Here is a 17064-nt window from a genome sequence, read left to right on the forward strand (position 1 = left end):
ATATAGCAATTAAACACTGGATTGGTAGATGTGCAGAAGATGAATGTGCAAGTAGAGATACTGTTACGGTTTTCTTGTGTCGAAGGAGAGGCGGACCAAAATGCAGCGTGGTTAGTTTTGTACATCTTTAATAAAGATGAAAATACAACAATCTACAAAACAAGAAATGTGAAAAAACTGAAACAGTCCTATCTGGTGCCACAAACACAAAGACAGGAACAATCACCCACGAAACACTCAAAGAATATGGCTGCCTAAATATGGTTCCCAATCAGAGACAACGATAAACACCTGCCTCTGACTGAGTACCACTTCAGGCAACCATAGACTTTTCTAGACAACCCCACTATACCACAATCCCAATACCTACAAAACCCCAAGACAAAACACCACATAATTAACCCATGTCACACCCTGGCCTGACCAAAATAATAAATAAAACACAAAATGCTAAGACCAGGGCGTGACAGATACTGGGGTGCAAAGGAGCAGGTGGCTATGTAATTACAATATAGCAATTAAACACTGGAATGGTAGATGTGCAGGAAATTAATGTGCAAGTAGAGATACTGGGGTGCAAAGAAGCAAGTTAAATAAATAAATACTGTATGGGGATGAGGTAGATAGATAGATGGTGCAGTGAGCTCTGTGAGCTGCTCTGACAGCTGGTGCTTAAAGCTAGTGAGGGAGATATGAGTCTCCAGCTTCAGAGATTTTTGCAGTTCATTCCAGTCATTGGCACCAGAGAACTGGAAGGAAAGACGACCAAAGGAGGAATTGGCTTTGGGGGTGACCAGTGAGATATACCTGCTGGAGTGCGTGCTACGAGTGGCTGCTGCGGTGTTCCGGCGCCGACAGAGATGGCCGCCTCGCTTCGCGTTCCTAGGAAACTATGCAGTTTTTTGTTACATTAGTACCCCAGGTCATCTTAGGTTTCATTACATACAGTCGAGAAGAACTACTGAATATAAGATCAGCGTCAACTCACCATCAGTACGACCAAGAATATGTTTTTCGCGACGCGGATCCTGTGTTCTGCCTTACAAACAGGACAATGGAATGGATCGCATGCAGCGACCCAAAAAAACGACTCCGAAAAAGAGGGAAACGAGGCGGTCTTCTGGTCAGACTCCGGAGACGGGCACACCGTGCACCACTCCCTAGCATTCTTCTTGCCAATGTCCAGTCTCTTGACAACAAGGTTGATGAAATCCGAGCAAGGGTAGCATTCCAGAGGGACATCAGAGACTGTAACGTTCTGTGCTTCACGGAAATATGGCTCACTGGAGAGACGCTATCCGAAGCGGTGCAGCCAACGGGTTTCTCCACGCATCGTGCCGACAGAAACAAACACCTTTCTGGTAAGAAGAGGGGCGGGGGCGTATGCCTTATGGCTAACGAGACATGGTGTGATGAAAGAAACATACAGGAACTCAAATCCTCCTGTTCACCTGATTTAGAATTCCTCACAATCAAATGTAGACCGCATTATCTACCAAGAGAATTCTCTTCGATTATAATCACAGCCGTATATATCCCCCCCCCCCAAGCAGACACAGATGGCTCTGAATGAACTTTATTTAACTCTTTGCAAACTGGAAACCATTTATCCGGAGGCTGCATTCATTGTAGCTGGGGATTTTAACAAGGCTAATCTGAAAACAAGACTCCCTAAATTTTATCAGCATATCGATTGCGCAACCAGGGGTGGAAAAACCTTGGATCATTGTTACTCTAACTTCCGCGACGCATATAAGGCCGTGCCCCGCCCCTTTCGGAAAAGCTGACCACGACTCCATTTTGCTGATCCCTGCCTACAGACAGAAACTAAAACTAGAGGCTCCCACGCTGAGGTCTGTCCAACGCTGGTCCGACCAAGCTGACTCCACACTCCAAGACTGCTTCCATCATGTGGACTGGGACATGTTTCGTATTGCGTCAGATAACAACATTGACGAATACGCTGATTCGGTGTGCGAGTTCATTAGAACCTGCGTTGAAGATGTCATTCCCATAGCAACGATTAAAACATTCCCTAACCAGAAACCGTGGATGATGGCAGCATTCGCGTGAAACTGAAAGCGCGAACCACTGCTTTTAATCAGGGCAAGGTGTCTGGTAACATGACCGAATACAAACAGTGCAGCTATTCCCTCCGCAAGGCTATCAAACAAGCTAAGCGTCAGTACAGAGACAAAGTAGAATCTCAATTCAACGGCTCAGACACAAGAGGCATGTGGCAGGGTCTACAGTCAATCACGGACTACAAGAAGAAATTCAGCCCAGTCACGGACCAGGATGTCTTGCTTCCAGGCAGACTAAATAACTTTTTTGCCCGCTTTGAGGACAATACAGTGCCACTGACACGGCCTGCAACGGAAACATGCGGTCTCTCCTTCACTGCAGCCGAGGTGAGTAAGACATTTAAACGTGTTAACCCTCGCAAGGCTGCAGGCCCAGACGGCATCCCCAGCCGCGCCCTCAGAGCATGCGCAGACCAGCTGGCCGGTGTGTTTACGGACATATTCAATCAATCCCTATACCAGTCTGCTGTTCCCACATGCTTCAAGAGGGCCACCATTGTTCCTGTTCCCAAGAAAGCTAAGGTAACTGAGCTAAACGACTACCGCCCCGTAGCACTCACTTCCGTCATCATGAAGTGCTTTGAGAGACTAGTCAAGGACCATATCACCTCCACCCTACCTGACACCCTAGACCCACTCCAATTTGCTTACCGCCCAAATAGGTCCACAGACGATGCAATCTCAACCACACTGCACACTGCCCTAAACCATCTGGACAAGAGGAATACCTATGTGAGAATGCTGTTCATCGACTACAGCTCGGCATTCAACACCATAGTACCCTCCAAGCTCGTCATCAAGCTCGAGACCCTGGGTCTCAACCCCACCCTGTGCAACTGGGTACTGGACTTCCTGACGGGCCGCCCCCAGGTGGTGAGGGTAGGTAACAACATCTCCTCCCCGCTGATCCTCAACACTGGGGCCCCACAAGGGTGCGTTCTGAGCCCTCTCCTGTACTCCCTGTTCACCCACGACTGCGTGGCCACGCACGCCTCCAACTCAATCATCAAGTTTGCGGACGACACAACAGTGGTAGGCTTGATTACCAACAACGACGAGACGGCCTACAGGGAGGAGGTGAGGGCCCTCAGAGTGTGGTGTCAGGAAAATAACCTCACACTCAACGTCAACAAAACTAAGGAGATGATTGTGGACTTCAGGAAACAGCAGAGGGAACACCGCCTATCCACATCGATGGGACAGTAGCGGAGAGGGTAGCAAGTTTTAAGTTCCTCGGCATACACATCACAGACAAACTGAATTGGTCCACTCACACAGACAACATCGTGAAGAAGGCGCAGCAGCGCCTCTTCAACCTCAGGAGGCTGAAGAAATTTGGCTTGTCACCAAAAGCACTCACAAACTTCTACAGATGCACAATCGAGAGCATCCTGGCGGGCTGTATCACCGCCTGGTACGGCAACTGCTCCGCCCTCAACCGTAAGGCTCTCCAGAGGGTAGTGAGGTCTGCACAACGCATCACCGGGGGCAAACTACCTGCCCTCCAGGACACCTACACCACCCGATGTTACAGGAAGGCCATAAAGATCTTCAAGGACATCAACCACCCGAGCCACTGCCTGTTCACCCCGCTATCATACAGAAGGCGAGGTCAGTACAGGTGCATCAAAGCTGGGACCGAGAGACTGAAAAACAGCTTCTATCTCAAGGCCATCAGACTGTTAAACAGCCACCACTAACATTGAGTGGCTGCTGCCAACACACTGACACTGACTCAACTCCAGCCACTTTAATAATGGGAATTGATGGGAAATGATGTAAATATATCACTAGCCACTTTAAACAATGCTACCTTATATAATGTTACTTACCCTACATTATTCATCTCATATGCATAGGTATATACTGTACTCTATATCATCGACTGCATCCTTATGTAATACATGTATCACTAGCCACTTTAACTATGCCACTTTGTTTACATACTCATCTCATATGTATATACTGTACTCGATACCATCTACTGTATCTTGCCTATGCTGCTCTGTACCATCACTCATTCACATATCCTTATGTACATATTCTTTATCCCCTTACACTGTGTATAAGACAGTAGTTTAGGAATTGTTAGTTAGATTACTTGTTGGTTATTACTGCATTGTCGGAACTATAAGCACAAGCATTTTGCTACACTCGCATTAACTTCTGCTAACCATATGTATGTGACAAATACAATTTGATTTGATTTGATTTTTGCTATGGTGACCAGTGAGCTGAGATAAGGCCGGGCTTTACCTAGCAGAGACTTGTAGATAACCTGTAGCCAGTGGGTTTGGCGACGCGTATGAAGTGAGAGCCAACCAACGAGAGCGTACAGGTCGCAATGGTGGGTAGTGTATGGGGCTTTGGTGACAAAACGGATGGCACTGTGATAGACTTCATCCAGTTTGTTGAGTAGAAGGCTATTTTATAGATGACATCACCGAAGTCGAGGAACGGTAGGATGGTCAGTTTTCCGAGGGTATGTTTGGCAGCATGAGTGAAGGATGCTTTGTTGCGATATAGGAAGCCGATTCTAGATTTAATTTTGGATTGGAGATACTTAATGTGAGTCTGTAAGGAGAGTTTAAAGTCTAACCAGACTAATTAATGACATATAGCCCATTGATTCCTGAAAAATATAAATTATAAATGCCTCATGAGCTTAGTTCAACTGTTGTACCCCATCAGAACCCAACATACTCTTGTTTTCAATGTTTGTAAACAAAGTAAATGTAAACAACACTATATAGCCTCAAAACAGGGTTAAAACTATAATTTCGATATCATGGTCAGTCCTTGTATACATAGCTCTGTTTATGAATTTGAGAGTGGTTAGACTTTTCCAGCCCTATCCCTTAGCTGTGTTATTGTTTCAACTGCTGATTGCCACTTTAAGAGGAGCTTTAATGTAATTTAACTTCTTCCAGTATGAAGTAATTGGTAGCTTGGTAAACTATATTTTTAGAATAGATTCCACACCACTGATTATAAGGAGACTCTTGTTCAACATGGGTTTAGTAAACTGTGTGATGCATGTGATGAGAGGCAGTATTTGGAACTTGCATTTGATTATATAGGTTTCCTTCATGGTTATTTCTCATTGCCATTTCATCATGCAAATGTTAGCCATAGTCTGCTGTTTTAGATTAGTTAACCAGGATATAGGACTTGACCAGGGCAATTTGAAGGACCTTCCTTAGCTACCGTAGGTGCTTCAGAGACTCATTATATCAGTGAGTGGTGTAAGGATTTGCCACAGATAAAAGTGGATTAGCTCTGTCATGCATGCCCAATGAGCTATGCCTGGAACTAACTACATGAGCCACCTATTGCCACATGCTCCTCCCACTACCTGCTGCATTCCTTCATTAATTCATTGGTTGTCTCCGAATCCCACGGAGTGCAAAGTGATGAATGAGGTTGGAAGCGGTGTTGAGCGTTGCTAACTGTGTTTGCGGTATGGTAGCTGTGTTGAATGAGGTTGAGCTATGATAGCTGTGTTGAATGAGGTTGAGCTATTGTAGCTGTGTTGAATGAGGTTAAGCTATGGTAGCTGTGTTAAGCTATGTTAGCTGTGTAAAGCTATGGTAGCTGTGTAAAGCTATGGTAGCTATGTAAAGCTATGGTAGCTGTGTTGAATGAGGTTGAGCTATGGTAGCAGTGTTAAGCTATGGTAGCTGTGTTGCCGAATGGTAACTGTGTTGAATGAGGTTGAGCTATGGTAGCAGTGTTGAGCTATGGTGCGGTGTTGCCCTATGGTAAATGTGTTGAATGAGTTTGAGCTATGGCGTGCTGAACAATGGTAACTGTGTTGAGCTATGGTAAATGTGTTGAGCTATGGTATCGGTGTTGAGCTATGGTAGCTGTGTTGCCTTATGGTAGCTGTGTTAAGCTATGGCAACTGTGTTGAGCTATGGTAGCGGTGTTGAGCTATGTTAGCGGTGTTGCGCTATGGTAGCGGTGTTGAGCTATGATAGCGGTGTTGAGCTATTGTAACTGTGTTGCGCTATGGTAACAGTGTTGAGGTATGGTAGCGGTGTTGAGCTATGGTAGTGGTGTTGAGCTATGGTAGCTGTGTTACCGTATGGTAGCTGTGTTGAATGAGGTTGAGCTAAGGTAGCAGTGTTGAGCAATGGTGCGGTGTTGCCCTATGGTAAGTATGTTGAATAAGTTTGAGCTATGGCGTGTTTAGCTATTGTAACTGTGTTGCGCTATGGTAATGGTGTTGAGCTATGGTAGCTGTGTTGAGCTATGGTAGCTGTGTTGCAGTATGGTAGCTGTGTTGAATGAGGTGGAGCTATGGTAGCAGTGTTAAGCTATGGTAGCTGTGTTGCTGCATGGTAGCTGTGTTGAGCAATGGTAGCGGTGTTGAGCAATGGTAGCGGTGTTGAGCAATGGTAGCTGTGTTGAGCTATGGTAGCTGTGTTGCAGTATGGTAACTGTGTTGAATGAGGTTGAGCTATGGTAGCTGTGTTGCGGTATGGAGCTGTGTTGAGCAATGGTAGCTGTGTTGAGCTATGGTAGCTGTGTTGAGCTATGGTAACTGTGTTGTGCTATGGTAGCGGTGTTGCGCTATGGTAGCGGTGTTGAGCTTTTGTAACTGTGTTGCGCTATGGTAGCGGTGTCGAGCTATGGTTTGGTGTCGTGCTATGGTAGCGGTTTTGCGCTATGGTAGTGGTGTTGAGCTATGGTAACTATGTTGCTGTACAGCAGCTGTGTTGAATGAGGTTGAGCTATGGTAGCAGTGTTAAGCTATGGTAGCTGTGTTGCCGAATGGTAACTGTGTTGAATGAGGTTGAGCTATGGTAGCAGTGTTGAGCTATGGTGCGGTGTTGCCCTATGGTAAATGTGTTGAATGAGTTTGAGCTATGGCGTGCTGAACAATGGTAACTGTGTTGAGCTATGGTATCGGTGTTGAGCTATGGTAGCTGTGTTGCCTTATGGTAGCTGTGTTAAGCTATGGCAACTGTGTTGAGCTATGATAGCGGTGTTGAGCTATGTTAGCGGTGTTGCGCTATGGTAGCGGTGTTGAGCTATGATAGCGGTGTTGAGCTATTGTAACTGTGTTGCGCTATGGTAACAGTGTTGAGGTATGGTAGCGGTGTTGAGCTATGGTAGTGGTGTTGAGCTATGGTAGCTGTGTTGAGCTATAGTAGCTGTGTTGAGCTATAGTAGCTGTGTTGAGCTATGGTAGCTGTGTTACCGTATGGTAGCTGTGTTGAATGAGGTTGAGCTAAGGTAGCAGTGTTGAGCAATGGTGCGGTGTTGCCCTATGGTAAGTATGTTGAATAAGTTTGAGCTATGGCGTGTTTAGCTATTGTAACTGTGTTGCGCTATGGTAATGGTGTTGAGCTATGGTAGCTGTGTTGAGCTATGGTAGCTGTGTTGCAGTATGGTAGCTGTGTTGAATGAGGTGGAGCTATGGTAGCAGTGTTAAGCTATGGTAGCTGTGTTGCTGCATGGTAGCTGTGTTGAGCAATGGTAGCGGTGTTGAGCAATGGTAGCGGTGTTGAGCAATGGTAGCTGTGTTGAGCTATGGTAGCTGTGTTGAGCTATGGTAGCTGTGTTGCAGTATGGTAACTGTGTTGAATGAGGTTGAGCTATGGTAGCTGTGTTGCGGTATGGAGCTGTGTTGAGCAATGGTAGCTGTGTTGAGCTATGGTAGCTGTGTTGAGCTATGGTAACTGTGTTGTGCTATGGTAGCGGTGTTGCGCTATGGTAGCGGTGTTGAGCTTTTGTAACTGTGTTGCGCTATGGTAGCGGTGTCGAGCTATGGTTTGGTGTCGTGCTATGGTAGCGGTTTTGCGCTATGGTAGTGGTGTTGAGCTATGGTAACTATGTTGCTGTACAGCAGCTGTGTTGAATGAGGTTGAGCTATGGTAGCAGTGTTAAGCTATGGTAGCTGTGTTGCCGAATGGTAACTGTGTTGAATGAGGTTGAGCTATGGTAGCAGTGTTGAGCTATGGTGCGGTGTTGCCCTATGGTAAATGTGTTGAATGAGTTTGAGCTATGGCGTGCTGAACAATGGTAACTGTGTTGAGCTATGGTATCGGTGTTGAGCTATGGTAGCTGTGTTGCCTTATGGTAGCTGTGTTAAGCTATGGCAACTGTGTTGAGCTATGATAGCGGTGTTGAGCTATGTTAGCGGTGTTGCGCTATGGTAGCGGTGTTGAGCTATGATAGCGGTGTTGAGCTATTGTAACTGTGTTGCGCTATGGTAACAGTGTTGAGGTATGGTAGCGGTGTTGAGCTATGGTAGTGGTGTTGAGCTATGGTAGCTGTGTTGAGCTATAGTAGCTGTGTTGAGCTATAGTAGCTGTGTTGAGCTATAGTAGCTGTGTTGAGCTATAGTAGCTGTGTTGAGCTATGGTAGCTGTGTTACCGTATGGTAGCTGTGTTGAATGAGGTTGAGCTAAGGTAGCAGTGTTGAGCAATGGTGCGGTGTTGCCCTATGGTAAGTATGTTGAATAAGTTTGAGCTATGGCGTGTTTAGCTATTGTAACTGTGTTGCGCTATGGTAATGGTGTTGAGCTATGGTAGCTGTGTTGAGCTATGGTAGCTGTGTTGCAGTATGGTAGCTGTGTTGAATGAGGTGGAGCTATGGTAGCAGTGTTAAGCTATGGTAGCTGTGTTGCTGCATGGTAGCTGTGTTGAGCAATGGTAGCGGTGTTGAGCAATGGTAGCGGTGTTGAGCAATGGTAGCTGTGTTGAGCTATGGTAGCTGTGTTGAGCTATGGTAGCTGTGTTGCAGTATGGTAACTGTGTTGAATGAGGTTGAGCTATGGTAGCTGTGTTGCGGTATGGAGCTGTGTTGAGCAATGGTAGCTGTGTTGAGCTATGGTAGCTGTGTTGAGCTATGGTAACTGTGTTGTGCTATGGTAGCGGTGTTGCGCTATGGTAGCGGTGTTGAGCTTTTGTAACTGTGTTGCGCTATGGTAGCGGTGTCGAGCTATGGTTTGGTGTCGTGCTATGGTAGCGGTTTTGCGCTATGGTAGCGGTGTTGAGCTATGGTAACTATGTTGCTGTACAGCAGCTGTGTTGAATGAGGTTGAGCTATGGTAGCTGTGTTGCCGTATGGTAGCTTTGTTGAGCTATGGCAACTGTGTTGAGCTATGGTAGCGGCGTTGAGCTATGGTAGCTGTATTGAGCAATGCTAGAGGTGGAGAAAAATGCTAGTGGAGAAAAACAGTCAGATGCTGCCAGGTGTTATCCAGGCTAAAAAACGGCTGGTGCCTGAGCAGAGGGTAAAGGCCGCTAGCAGTGGCTAAAAATGACTAAATAGCTAGTAGCTAATTAGCTGGCTAGCTTCTGATGAAAGTTTTGGCTATAAGATCTAAAAATAAAATATTGGATCCGTGTCACATTGAGTGAGGTGGGTTACCGGAAGGCATATTTAATTTAAAAGTGGAAAAAGAGATTGAAAAATAAATAGGAATTTATACAAAAAACAATACAAAAATTAAACGGGAGGACTACAAACCACAGCTGCACTGCTACGCCATCTTGGAAAAAATTGGTAGTGGTGTTGAGCTATGGTAGCTGTGTTGAGCTATGGTAGCCGTGTTGAGCTATGGTAGCCGTGTTGAGCTATGGTAGTGGTGTTGAGCTATGGTAGCTGTGTTGAGCTATGGTAGCCGTGTTGAGCTATGGTAGCCGTGTTGAGCTATGGTAGACGTGTTGAGCTATGGTAGCCGTGTTGAGCTATGGTAGTGGTGTTGAGCTATGGTAGTGGTGTTGAGCTATGGTAGCTGTGTTGAGCTATGGTAGCCGTGTTGAGCTATGGTAGCCGTGTTGAGCTATGGTAGCCGTGTTGAGCTATGGTAGCCGTGTTGAGCTATGTTAACTGTGTTGAGCTATGGTAGCGGTGTTGACCTTTACAAACAGCACTTTGATGTATGTATGATCATAAATCCATGAAGAGAAATGCAATTTTCAGCTTATTTCGGTACGAAATGGTTGCATTTTGACAGGTGTTAATATCGTTACTTTCAGGGGAGGTAATTTTGTCATTAGTGTCTGCTTGGTAAACTGTCTCGATGCAGAGACATAATAATAATTCACAGAGTGATTAACATTGTGGCTTGCTTCATTAAAGTGACTGACGGGGCCCCTCTACCACACTCACCCTCTCTGGCGATGACAGAGCGTGAGGCTGAGTGGAAGCCCACCACCCCAGCCACGTTGTCGTTAGCCAGGATGATGATGGTGACCGTGTCTGAGCTGGGCAGGATCCGACTGCCTCCCGCAGTCTTCACCAAGCCAACCATCAGGGTCTCGCTGTCCTCGGGCTCCAAATCATCCACGATCACTATCTCAATATTCTTCTTAATATCGCCTTGGGATGGAGGGAACACAATATATTGCATATCAAAAAATGCATTCATATCCAAAAAGCCTTCTGTAGTACTAGATTTCAAACCTACCATTGGCAAAGACAAGTGTTCCTCCAGTCCCGGTGAAGTCAGTGCCCGGTGTTGCCATTCCACCCACGAACCTCCACTCCACAGTCACCTGCCCTAGGCTGCCCCCCCTCCTCTCTATGACCAGGGGTACTGGCACACGTGGTTCCTCCCTCACCTCCAGATAGAGCCCGTCCTGTGTAGCATTAGAGCTGAGGCTGTAGATGAGAAACACCCCAAAGGCATCCCCATTCATTCCGATTGTGACCACTGCCTTGTCCGGATGCCCTATGGAGGGCAGGTTCTTCTGAGCCACCGTCAAGTTCACCAGCACCACCTTCAGGATGCGGATGGAGAAGCTCTCGTCCATTTCGGGGAGTTTGTCCGTCAGAATGGGCACGGTCAGGTTGGCTTCCCCTGAGCCATCCTCCAAGATGGCTGTCTGTGCTGTCGTAGTGTAGTCACTCCCCGCCATGGCCTGCGAGCTGAAGAGAGCGGCGGTGGCCGTGGTGTTTTTGGTGTAGGTGAGGGTCTGGGCGGACTCAGTCAGCTGAGCAGCCCCGCTGGTCACCCAGGTGCAGGAGGCCATGGGGGAAGATCCCCCAGGAGGAGACAGGGAGAAGGCCTGGCAGACTCTCTCCATCAGGCAGGCAGCAGCACAGACAACCAGGGGGTCCCCCTGGGAGCTGATGTTGACTGGCCTGCGGGGGGCGCCAGAGGGCACTCCTGACACCGGGGGGCTGTAGTACAACAGCAGGTTCTGGCCTTCAGTCTGGGCCATGCTCACTATGTCTAGCTCTGAGGTGCTGTAGAGGACCTCCACTCGGCCAAAATGACCACCACTGACAAGATGAGTGAGAGAGACAGAGTCAAGATGAAGGACAGAGGGAGAGAGAGTTAGTTGAGATGAAGGACAGAGAGAGGGAGAGAGAGCACATTGAGAATAAGGACAGAGAGAGGGAGAGAGAGTAATTTGAGATTAAGGACAGAGAGAGAGAGTTAGTTGAGATGATGGACAGAGAGAGGGAGAGAGAGTAAATTGAGATGAATGAGAGAGAGTTAGTTGAGATGAAAGAGAGGGGGAGAGAGTTAGTTGAGATAAAGGACAGAGAGAGGGAGAGAGAGTTAGTTGAGATGAAGGAGAGAGAGTTAGTTGAGATAAAGGACAGAGAGAGGGAGAGAGAGTTAGTTGAGATGAAGGAGAGAGAGTTAGTTGAGATGAAGGAAAGAGAGAGGGAGAGAGAGTTAGTTGAGATGAAGGAAAGAGAGAGGGAGAGAGAGTTAGTTGAGATGAAGGAGAGAGAGTTAGTTGAGATGAAAGAGAGGGAGAGAGAGTTAGTTGTGATAAAGGACAGAGAGAGGGAGAGAGAGTTAGTTGAGATGAAGGAGAGAGAGTTAGTTGAGATAAAGGACAGAGAGAGGGAGAGAGAGTTAGTTGAGATGAAAGAGAGGGGGAGAGAGTTAGTTGAGATAAAGGACAGAGAGAGGGAGAGAGAGTTAGTTGAGATGAAGGAGAGAGAGTTAGTTGAGATAAAGGACAGAGAGAGGGAGAGAGAGTTAGTTGAGATGAAGGAGAGAGAGTTAGTTGAGATGAAGGAAAGAGAGAGGGAGAGAGAGTTAGTTGAGCATTCCAGGTCAAAAAACAAAAAAGTAGCAATATGTAATTTCACTGCCATAAAGGTCCTGCAACAAACAAACCTTCGACGGACAGTAATGTTGGCCACAAAAATTCCCTGGAGAGGTTCCTGCACTTGATACACAGACTGGTCAAAGTAGACTGTCCCATACGGGTTGTCATTGGCTGGGACAATGATACTAACTGTTTTGTCTCTTCCAATGTTGCCTCCATTAGTGGCACTAGTCAATTCCACCTTGATTATCTGAAAAGCACAGAACGTTTAGAGGGAAAATGGCATATGTTATATTATTGTATTATAGGCCTATATATTATATGCATATATTATGATACAAGCCTTTGTTTGGCAAAAAATAACAACAATGTAAGAAATTACGATTGTGTTTCTTACTTCCTCAATTTCCGGCACATCGTCTGCTAGGACCTCAACTTTCAACGTCTTCATAGTTTCTCCTGGCGCAAAGGTGACCTCTCCTGACACAGGCCGGAGGTCCCCTACTGCTGCTCTGCCATTCACCGTGGCTCGCCACTGGACAACTACAGTCCCTATGGCCCCAGCGTTTCGCACGATGGGAAGTGTCACCTGGAATGAGTTCACCCCTGGCTCCTCTATGGTGACAGGAGCAGTCTGAAATACTAGGGTTAGGGGTTAGGGGTTAGCAGTCTGAAATACTAGGGTTAGGGGTTAGCAGTCTGAAATACTAGGGTTAGGGGTTAGGGGTTAGCAGTCTGAAATACTAGGGTTAGGGGTCAGCAGTCTGAAATACTAGGGTTAGGGGTTAGCAGTCTGAAATACTAGGGTTAGGGGTCAGCAGTCTGAAATACTAGGTTTAGGGGTTAGCAGTCTGAAATACTAGGGTTAGGGGTTAGGGGTTAGCAGTCTGAAATACTAGGGTTAGGGGTTAGCAGTCTGAAATACTAGGGTTAGGGGTCAGCAGTCTGAAATACTAGGTTTAGGGGTTAGCAGTCTGAAATACTAGGGTTAGGGGTTAGGGGTTAGCAGTCTGAAATACTAGGGTTAGGGGTTAGCAGTCTGAAATACTAGGGTTAGGGGTTAGCAGTCTGAAATACTAGGGTTAGGGGTTAGCAGTCTGAAATACTAGGGTTAGGGGTTAGCAGTCTGAAATACTAGGGTTAGGGGTTAGCAGTCTGAAATACTAGGGTTAGGGTTAGGGGTTAGCAGTCTGAAATACTAGGGTTAGTGGTTAGCAGTCTGAAATACTAGGGTTAGGGGTTAGCAGTCTGAAATACTAGGGTTAGGGGTTAGGGGTTAGCAGTCTGAAATACTAGGGTTAGGGGTTAGCAGTCTGAAATACTAGGGTTAGGGGTTAGCAGTCTGAAATACTAGGGTTAGGGGTTAGTGGTTAGCAGTCTGAAATACTAGGGTTAGGGGTTAGCAGTCTGAAATACTAGGGTTAGTGGTTAGGGGTTAGCAGTCTGAAATACTAGGGTTAGGGGTTAGCAGTCTGAAATACTAGGGTTAGGGGTTTGCAGTCTGAAATACTAGGGTTAGGGGTTAGCATTCTGAAATACTAGGGTTAGGGGTTAGGGGTTAGCAGTCTGAAATACTAGGGATAGAGGTTAGCAGTCTGAAATACTAGGGTTAGGGGTTAGCAGTCTGAAATACAAAGGTTAGGGGTTAGGGTTAGGGGTTAGCAGTCTGAAATACTAGGGATAGGGGTTAGGGGTTAGCAGTCTGAAATACTAGGGTTAGGGGTTAGCAGTCTTAAATACTAGGGTTAGGGGTTAGGGGTTAGCAGTCTTAAATACTAGGGTTAGGGGTTAGGGGTTAGCAGTCTGAAATACTAGGGTTAGGGGTTAGCATTCTGAAATACTAGGGTTAGGGGTTAGGGGTTAGCAGTCTGAAATACTAGGGATAGGGGTTAGGGGTTAGCAGTCTGAAATACTAGGGTTAGGGGTTAGCATTCTGAAATACTAGGGTTAGGGGTTAGGGGTTAGCAGTCTTAAATACTAGGGTTAGGGGTTAGGGGTTAGCAGTCTGAAATACTAGGGTTAGGGGTTAGCATTCTGAAATACTAGGGTTAGGGGTTAGGGGTTAGCAGTCTTAAATACTAGGGTTAGGGGTTAGGGGTTAGCAGTCTTAAATACTAGGGTTAGGGGTTAGCATTCTGAAATACTAGGGTTAGGGGTTAGGGTTAGCAGTCTGAAATACTGGGGTTAGGGGTTAGCATTCTGAAATACTAGGGTTAGGGGTCAGGGTTAGGGGTTAGGGTTAGGGGTTAGCATTCTGAAATACTGGGGTTAGGGGTTAGCATTCTGAAATACTAGGGTAAGGGGTTAGGGGTTAGCAGTCTTAAATACTAGGGTTAGGGGTTAGCAGTCTGAAATACTAGGGTTAGGGGTTAGGGGTTAGCAGTCTTAAATACTAGGGTTAGGGGTTAGCAGTCTTAAATACTAGGGTTAGGGGTTAGCATTCTGAAATACTAGGGTTAGGGGTCAGGGTTAGGGGTTAGCAGTCTGAAATACTAGGGTTAGGGGTTAGCATTCTGAAATACTAGGGTTAGGGGTCAGGGTTAGGGGTTAGCAGTCTGAAATACTAGGGTTAGGGGTTAGCATTCTGAAATACTAGGGTTAGGGGTTAGGGTTAGGGGTTAGCAGTCTGAAATACTAGGGTTAGGGGTTAGGGTTAGGGGTTAGCATTCTGAAATACTGGGGTTAGGGGTTAGCATTCTGAAATACTAGGGTTAGGGGTTAGGGGTTAGCATTCTGAAATACTAGGGTTAGGGGTCAGGGTTAGGGGTTAGCAGTCTGAAATACTAGGGTTAGGGGTTAGCATTCTGAAATACTAGGGTTAGGGGTTAGGGTTAGGGGTTAGCAGTCTGAAATACTAGGGTTAGGGGTTAGGGTTAGGGGTTAGCATTCTGAAATACTGGGGTTAGGGGTTAGCATTCTGAAATACTGGGGTTAGGGGTTAGCAGTCTGAAATACTAGGGTTAGGGGTTAGGGGTTAGCAGTCTGAAATACTAGGGTTAGGGGTTAGGGTTAGGGGTTAGCATTCTGAAATACTGGGGTTAGGGGTTAGCAGTCTGAAATACTAGGGTTAGGGGTTAGCATTCTGAAATACTGGGGTTAGGGGTTAGCAGTCTGAAATACTGGGGTTAGGGGTTAGCATTCTGAAATACTAGGGTTAGGGGTCAGGGTTAGGGGTTAGGGTTAGGGGTTAGCAGTCTGAAATACTAGGGTTAGGGGTTAGGGTTAGGGGTTAGCATTCTGAAATACTGGGGTTAGGGGTTAGGGTTAGGGGATAGCAGTCTGAAATACTAGGGTTAGGGGTTAGGGGTTTGCAGTCTGAAATACTGGGGTTAGGGGTTAGCATTCTGAAATACTAGGGTTAGGGGTCAGGGTTAGGGGTTAGGGTTAGGGGTTAGCAGTCTGAAATACTAGGGTTAGGGGTTAGGGTTAGGGGTTAGCATTCTGAAATACTGGGGTTAGGGGTTAGGGTTAGGGGATAGCAGTCTGAAATACTAGGGTTAGGGTTAGGGGTTAGCAGTCTGAAATACTAGGTTTAGGGTTAGGGGATAGCAGTCTGAAATACTAGGGTTAGGGGTTAGGGGTTAGCAGTCTGAAATACTAGGGTTAGGGGTTAGCAGTCTGAAATACTAGGTTTAGGGGTTAGCAGTCTGAAATACTAGGGTTAGGGGTTAGCAGTCTGAAATACTAGGGTTAGGGGATAGCAGTCTGAAATACTAGGGTTAGGGGTTAGGGGTTAGCAGTCTGAAATACTAGGGTTAGGGGATAGCAGTCTGAAATACTAGGGTTAGGGGTTAGCAGTCTGAAATACTAGGTTTAGGGGTTAGCAGTCTGAAATACTAGGGTTAGGGGTTAGCAGTCTGAAATACTAGGGTTAGGGGTTAGCAGTCTGAAATACTAGGGTTAGGGGTTAGGGGTTAGCAGTCTGAAATACTAGGGTTAGGGGTTAGCAGTCTGAAATACTAGGGTTAGTGGTTAGGGGTTAGCAGTCTGAAATACTAGGGTTAGGGGTTTGCAGTCTGAAATACTAGGGTTAGGGGTTAGCAGTCTGAAATACTAGGGTTAGGGGTTAGCAGTCTGAAATACTAGGGTTAGGGGTTAGGGGTTAGCAGTCTGAAATACTAGGGTTAGGGGTTAGGGGTTAGCAGTCTGAAATACTAGGGTTAGGGGTTAGGGGTTAGCAGTCTGAAATACTAGGGTTAGGGGTTAGCAGTCTGAAATACTAGGGTTAGGGGTTAGGGGTTAGCAGTCTGAAATACTAGGGTTAGGGGTTAGCAGTCTGAAATACTAGGGTTAGGGGTTAGGGGTTAGCAGTCTGAAATACTAGGGTTAGGGGTTAGCAGTCTGAAATACTAGGGTTAGTGGTTAGGGGTTAGCAGTCTGAAATACTAGGGTTAGGGGTTTGCAGTCTGAAATACTAGGGTTAGGGGTTAGCAGTCTGAAATACTAGGGTTAGGGGTTAGCAGTCTGAAATACTAGGGTTAGGGGTTAGGGGTTAGCAGTCTGAAATACTAGGGTTAGGGGTTAGGGGTTAGCAGTCTGAAATACTAGGGTTAGGGGTTAGCAGTCTGAAATACTAGGGTTAGGGGTTAGCAGTCTGAAATACTAGGGTTAGGGGTTAGGGTTTAGCAGTCTGAAATACTAGGGTTAGGGGTTAGCAGTCTGAAATACTAGGGTTAGGGGTTAGGGGTTAGCAGTCTGAAATACTAGGGTTAGGGGTTAGCAGTCTGAAATACTAGGGTTAGGGGTTAGGGGTTAGCAGTCTGAAATACTAGGGTTAGGGGTTAGCAGTCTGAAATACTAGGGTTAGGGTTAGGGGTTAGCAGTCTGAAATACTAGGGTTAGGGGTTAGCAGTCTGAAATACTAGGGTTAGGGGTTAGCAGTCTGAAATACTAGGGTTAGGGGTTAGGGGTTAGCAGTCTGAAATACTAGGGTTAGGGGTTAGGGGTT

The 17064-nt window shown here is 46.4% G+C and overlaps 1 protein-coding gene across 1 annotated transcript in view; it reads right to left on the minus strand.

Annotated features, from left to right (window-relative positions):
- Positions 1 to 17064, minus strand: part of LOC135518629 (adhesion G-protein coupled receptor V1-like) — a 277743-nt gene that overhangs the window by 175960 nt on the left and 84719 nt on the right. The window contains 4 exon segments of the mRNA XM_064943812.1: positions 10213 to 10422; positions 10511 to 11328; positions 12185 to 12366; positions 12514 to 12758. Of these exon segments, the coding sequence (XP_064799884.1) occupies positions 10213 to 10422; positions 10511 to 11328; positions 12185 to 12366; positions 12514 to 12758 (1455 nt within the window).

This window comes from Oncorhynchus masou, chromosome 1 (genome assembly GCF_036934945.1).
Source record: "Oncorhynchus masou masou isolate Uvic2021 chromosome 1, UVic_Omas_1.1, whole genome shotgun sequence".
NCBI lineage: Eukaryota > Metazoa > Chordata > Actinopteri > Salmoniformes > Salmonidae > Oncorhynchus > Oncorhynchus masou.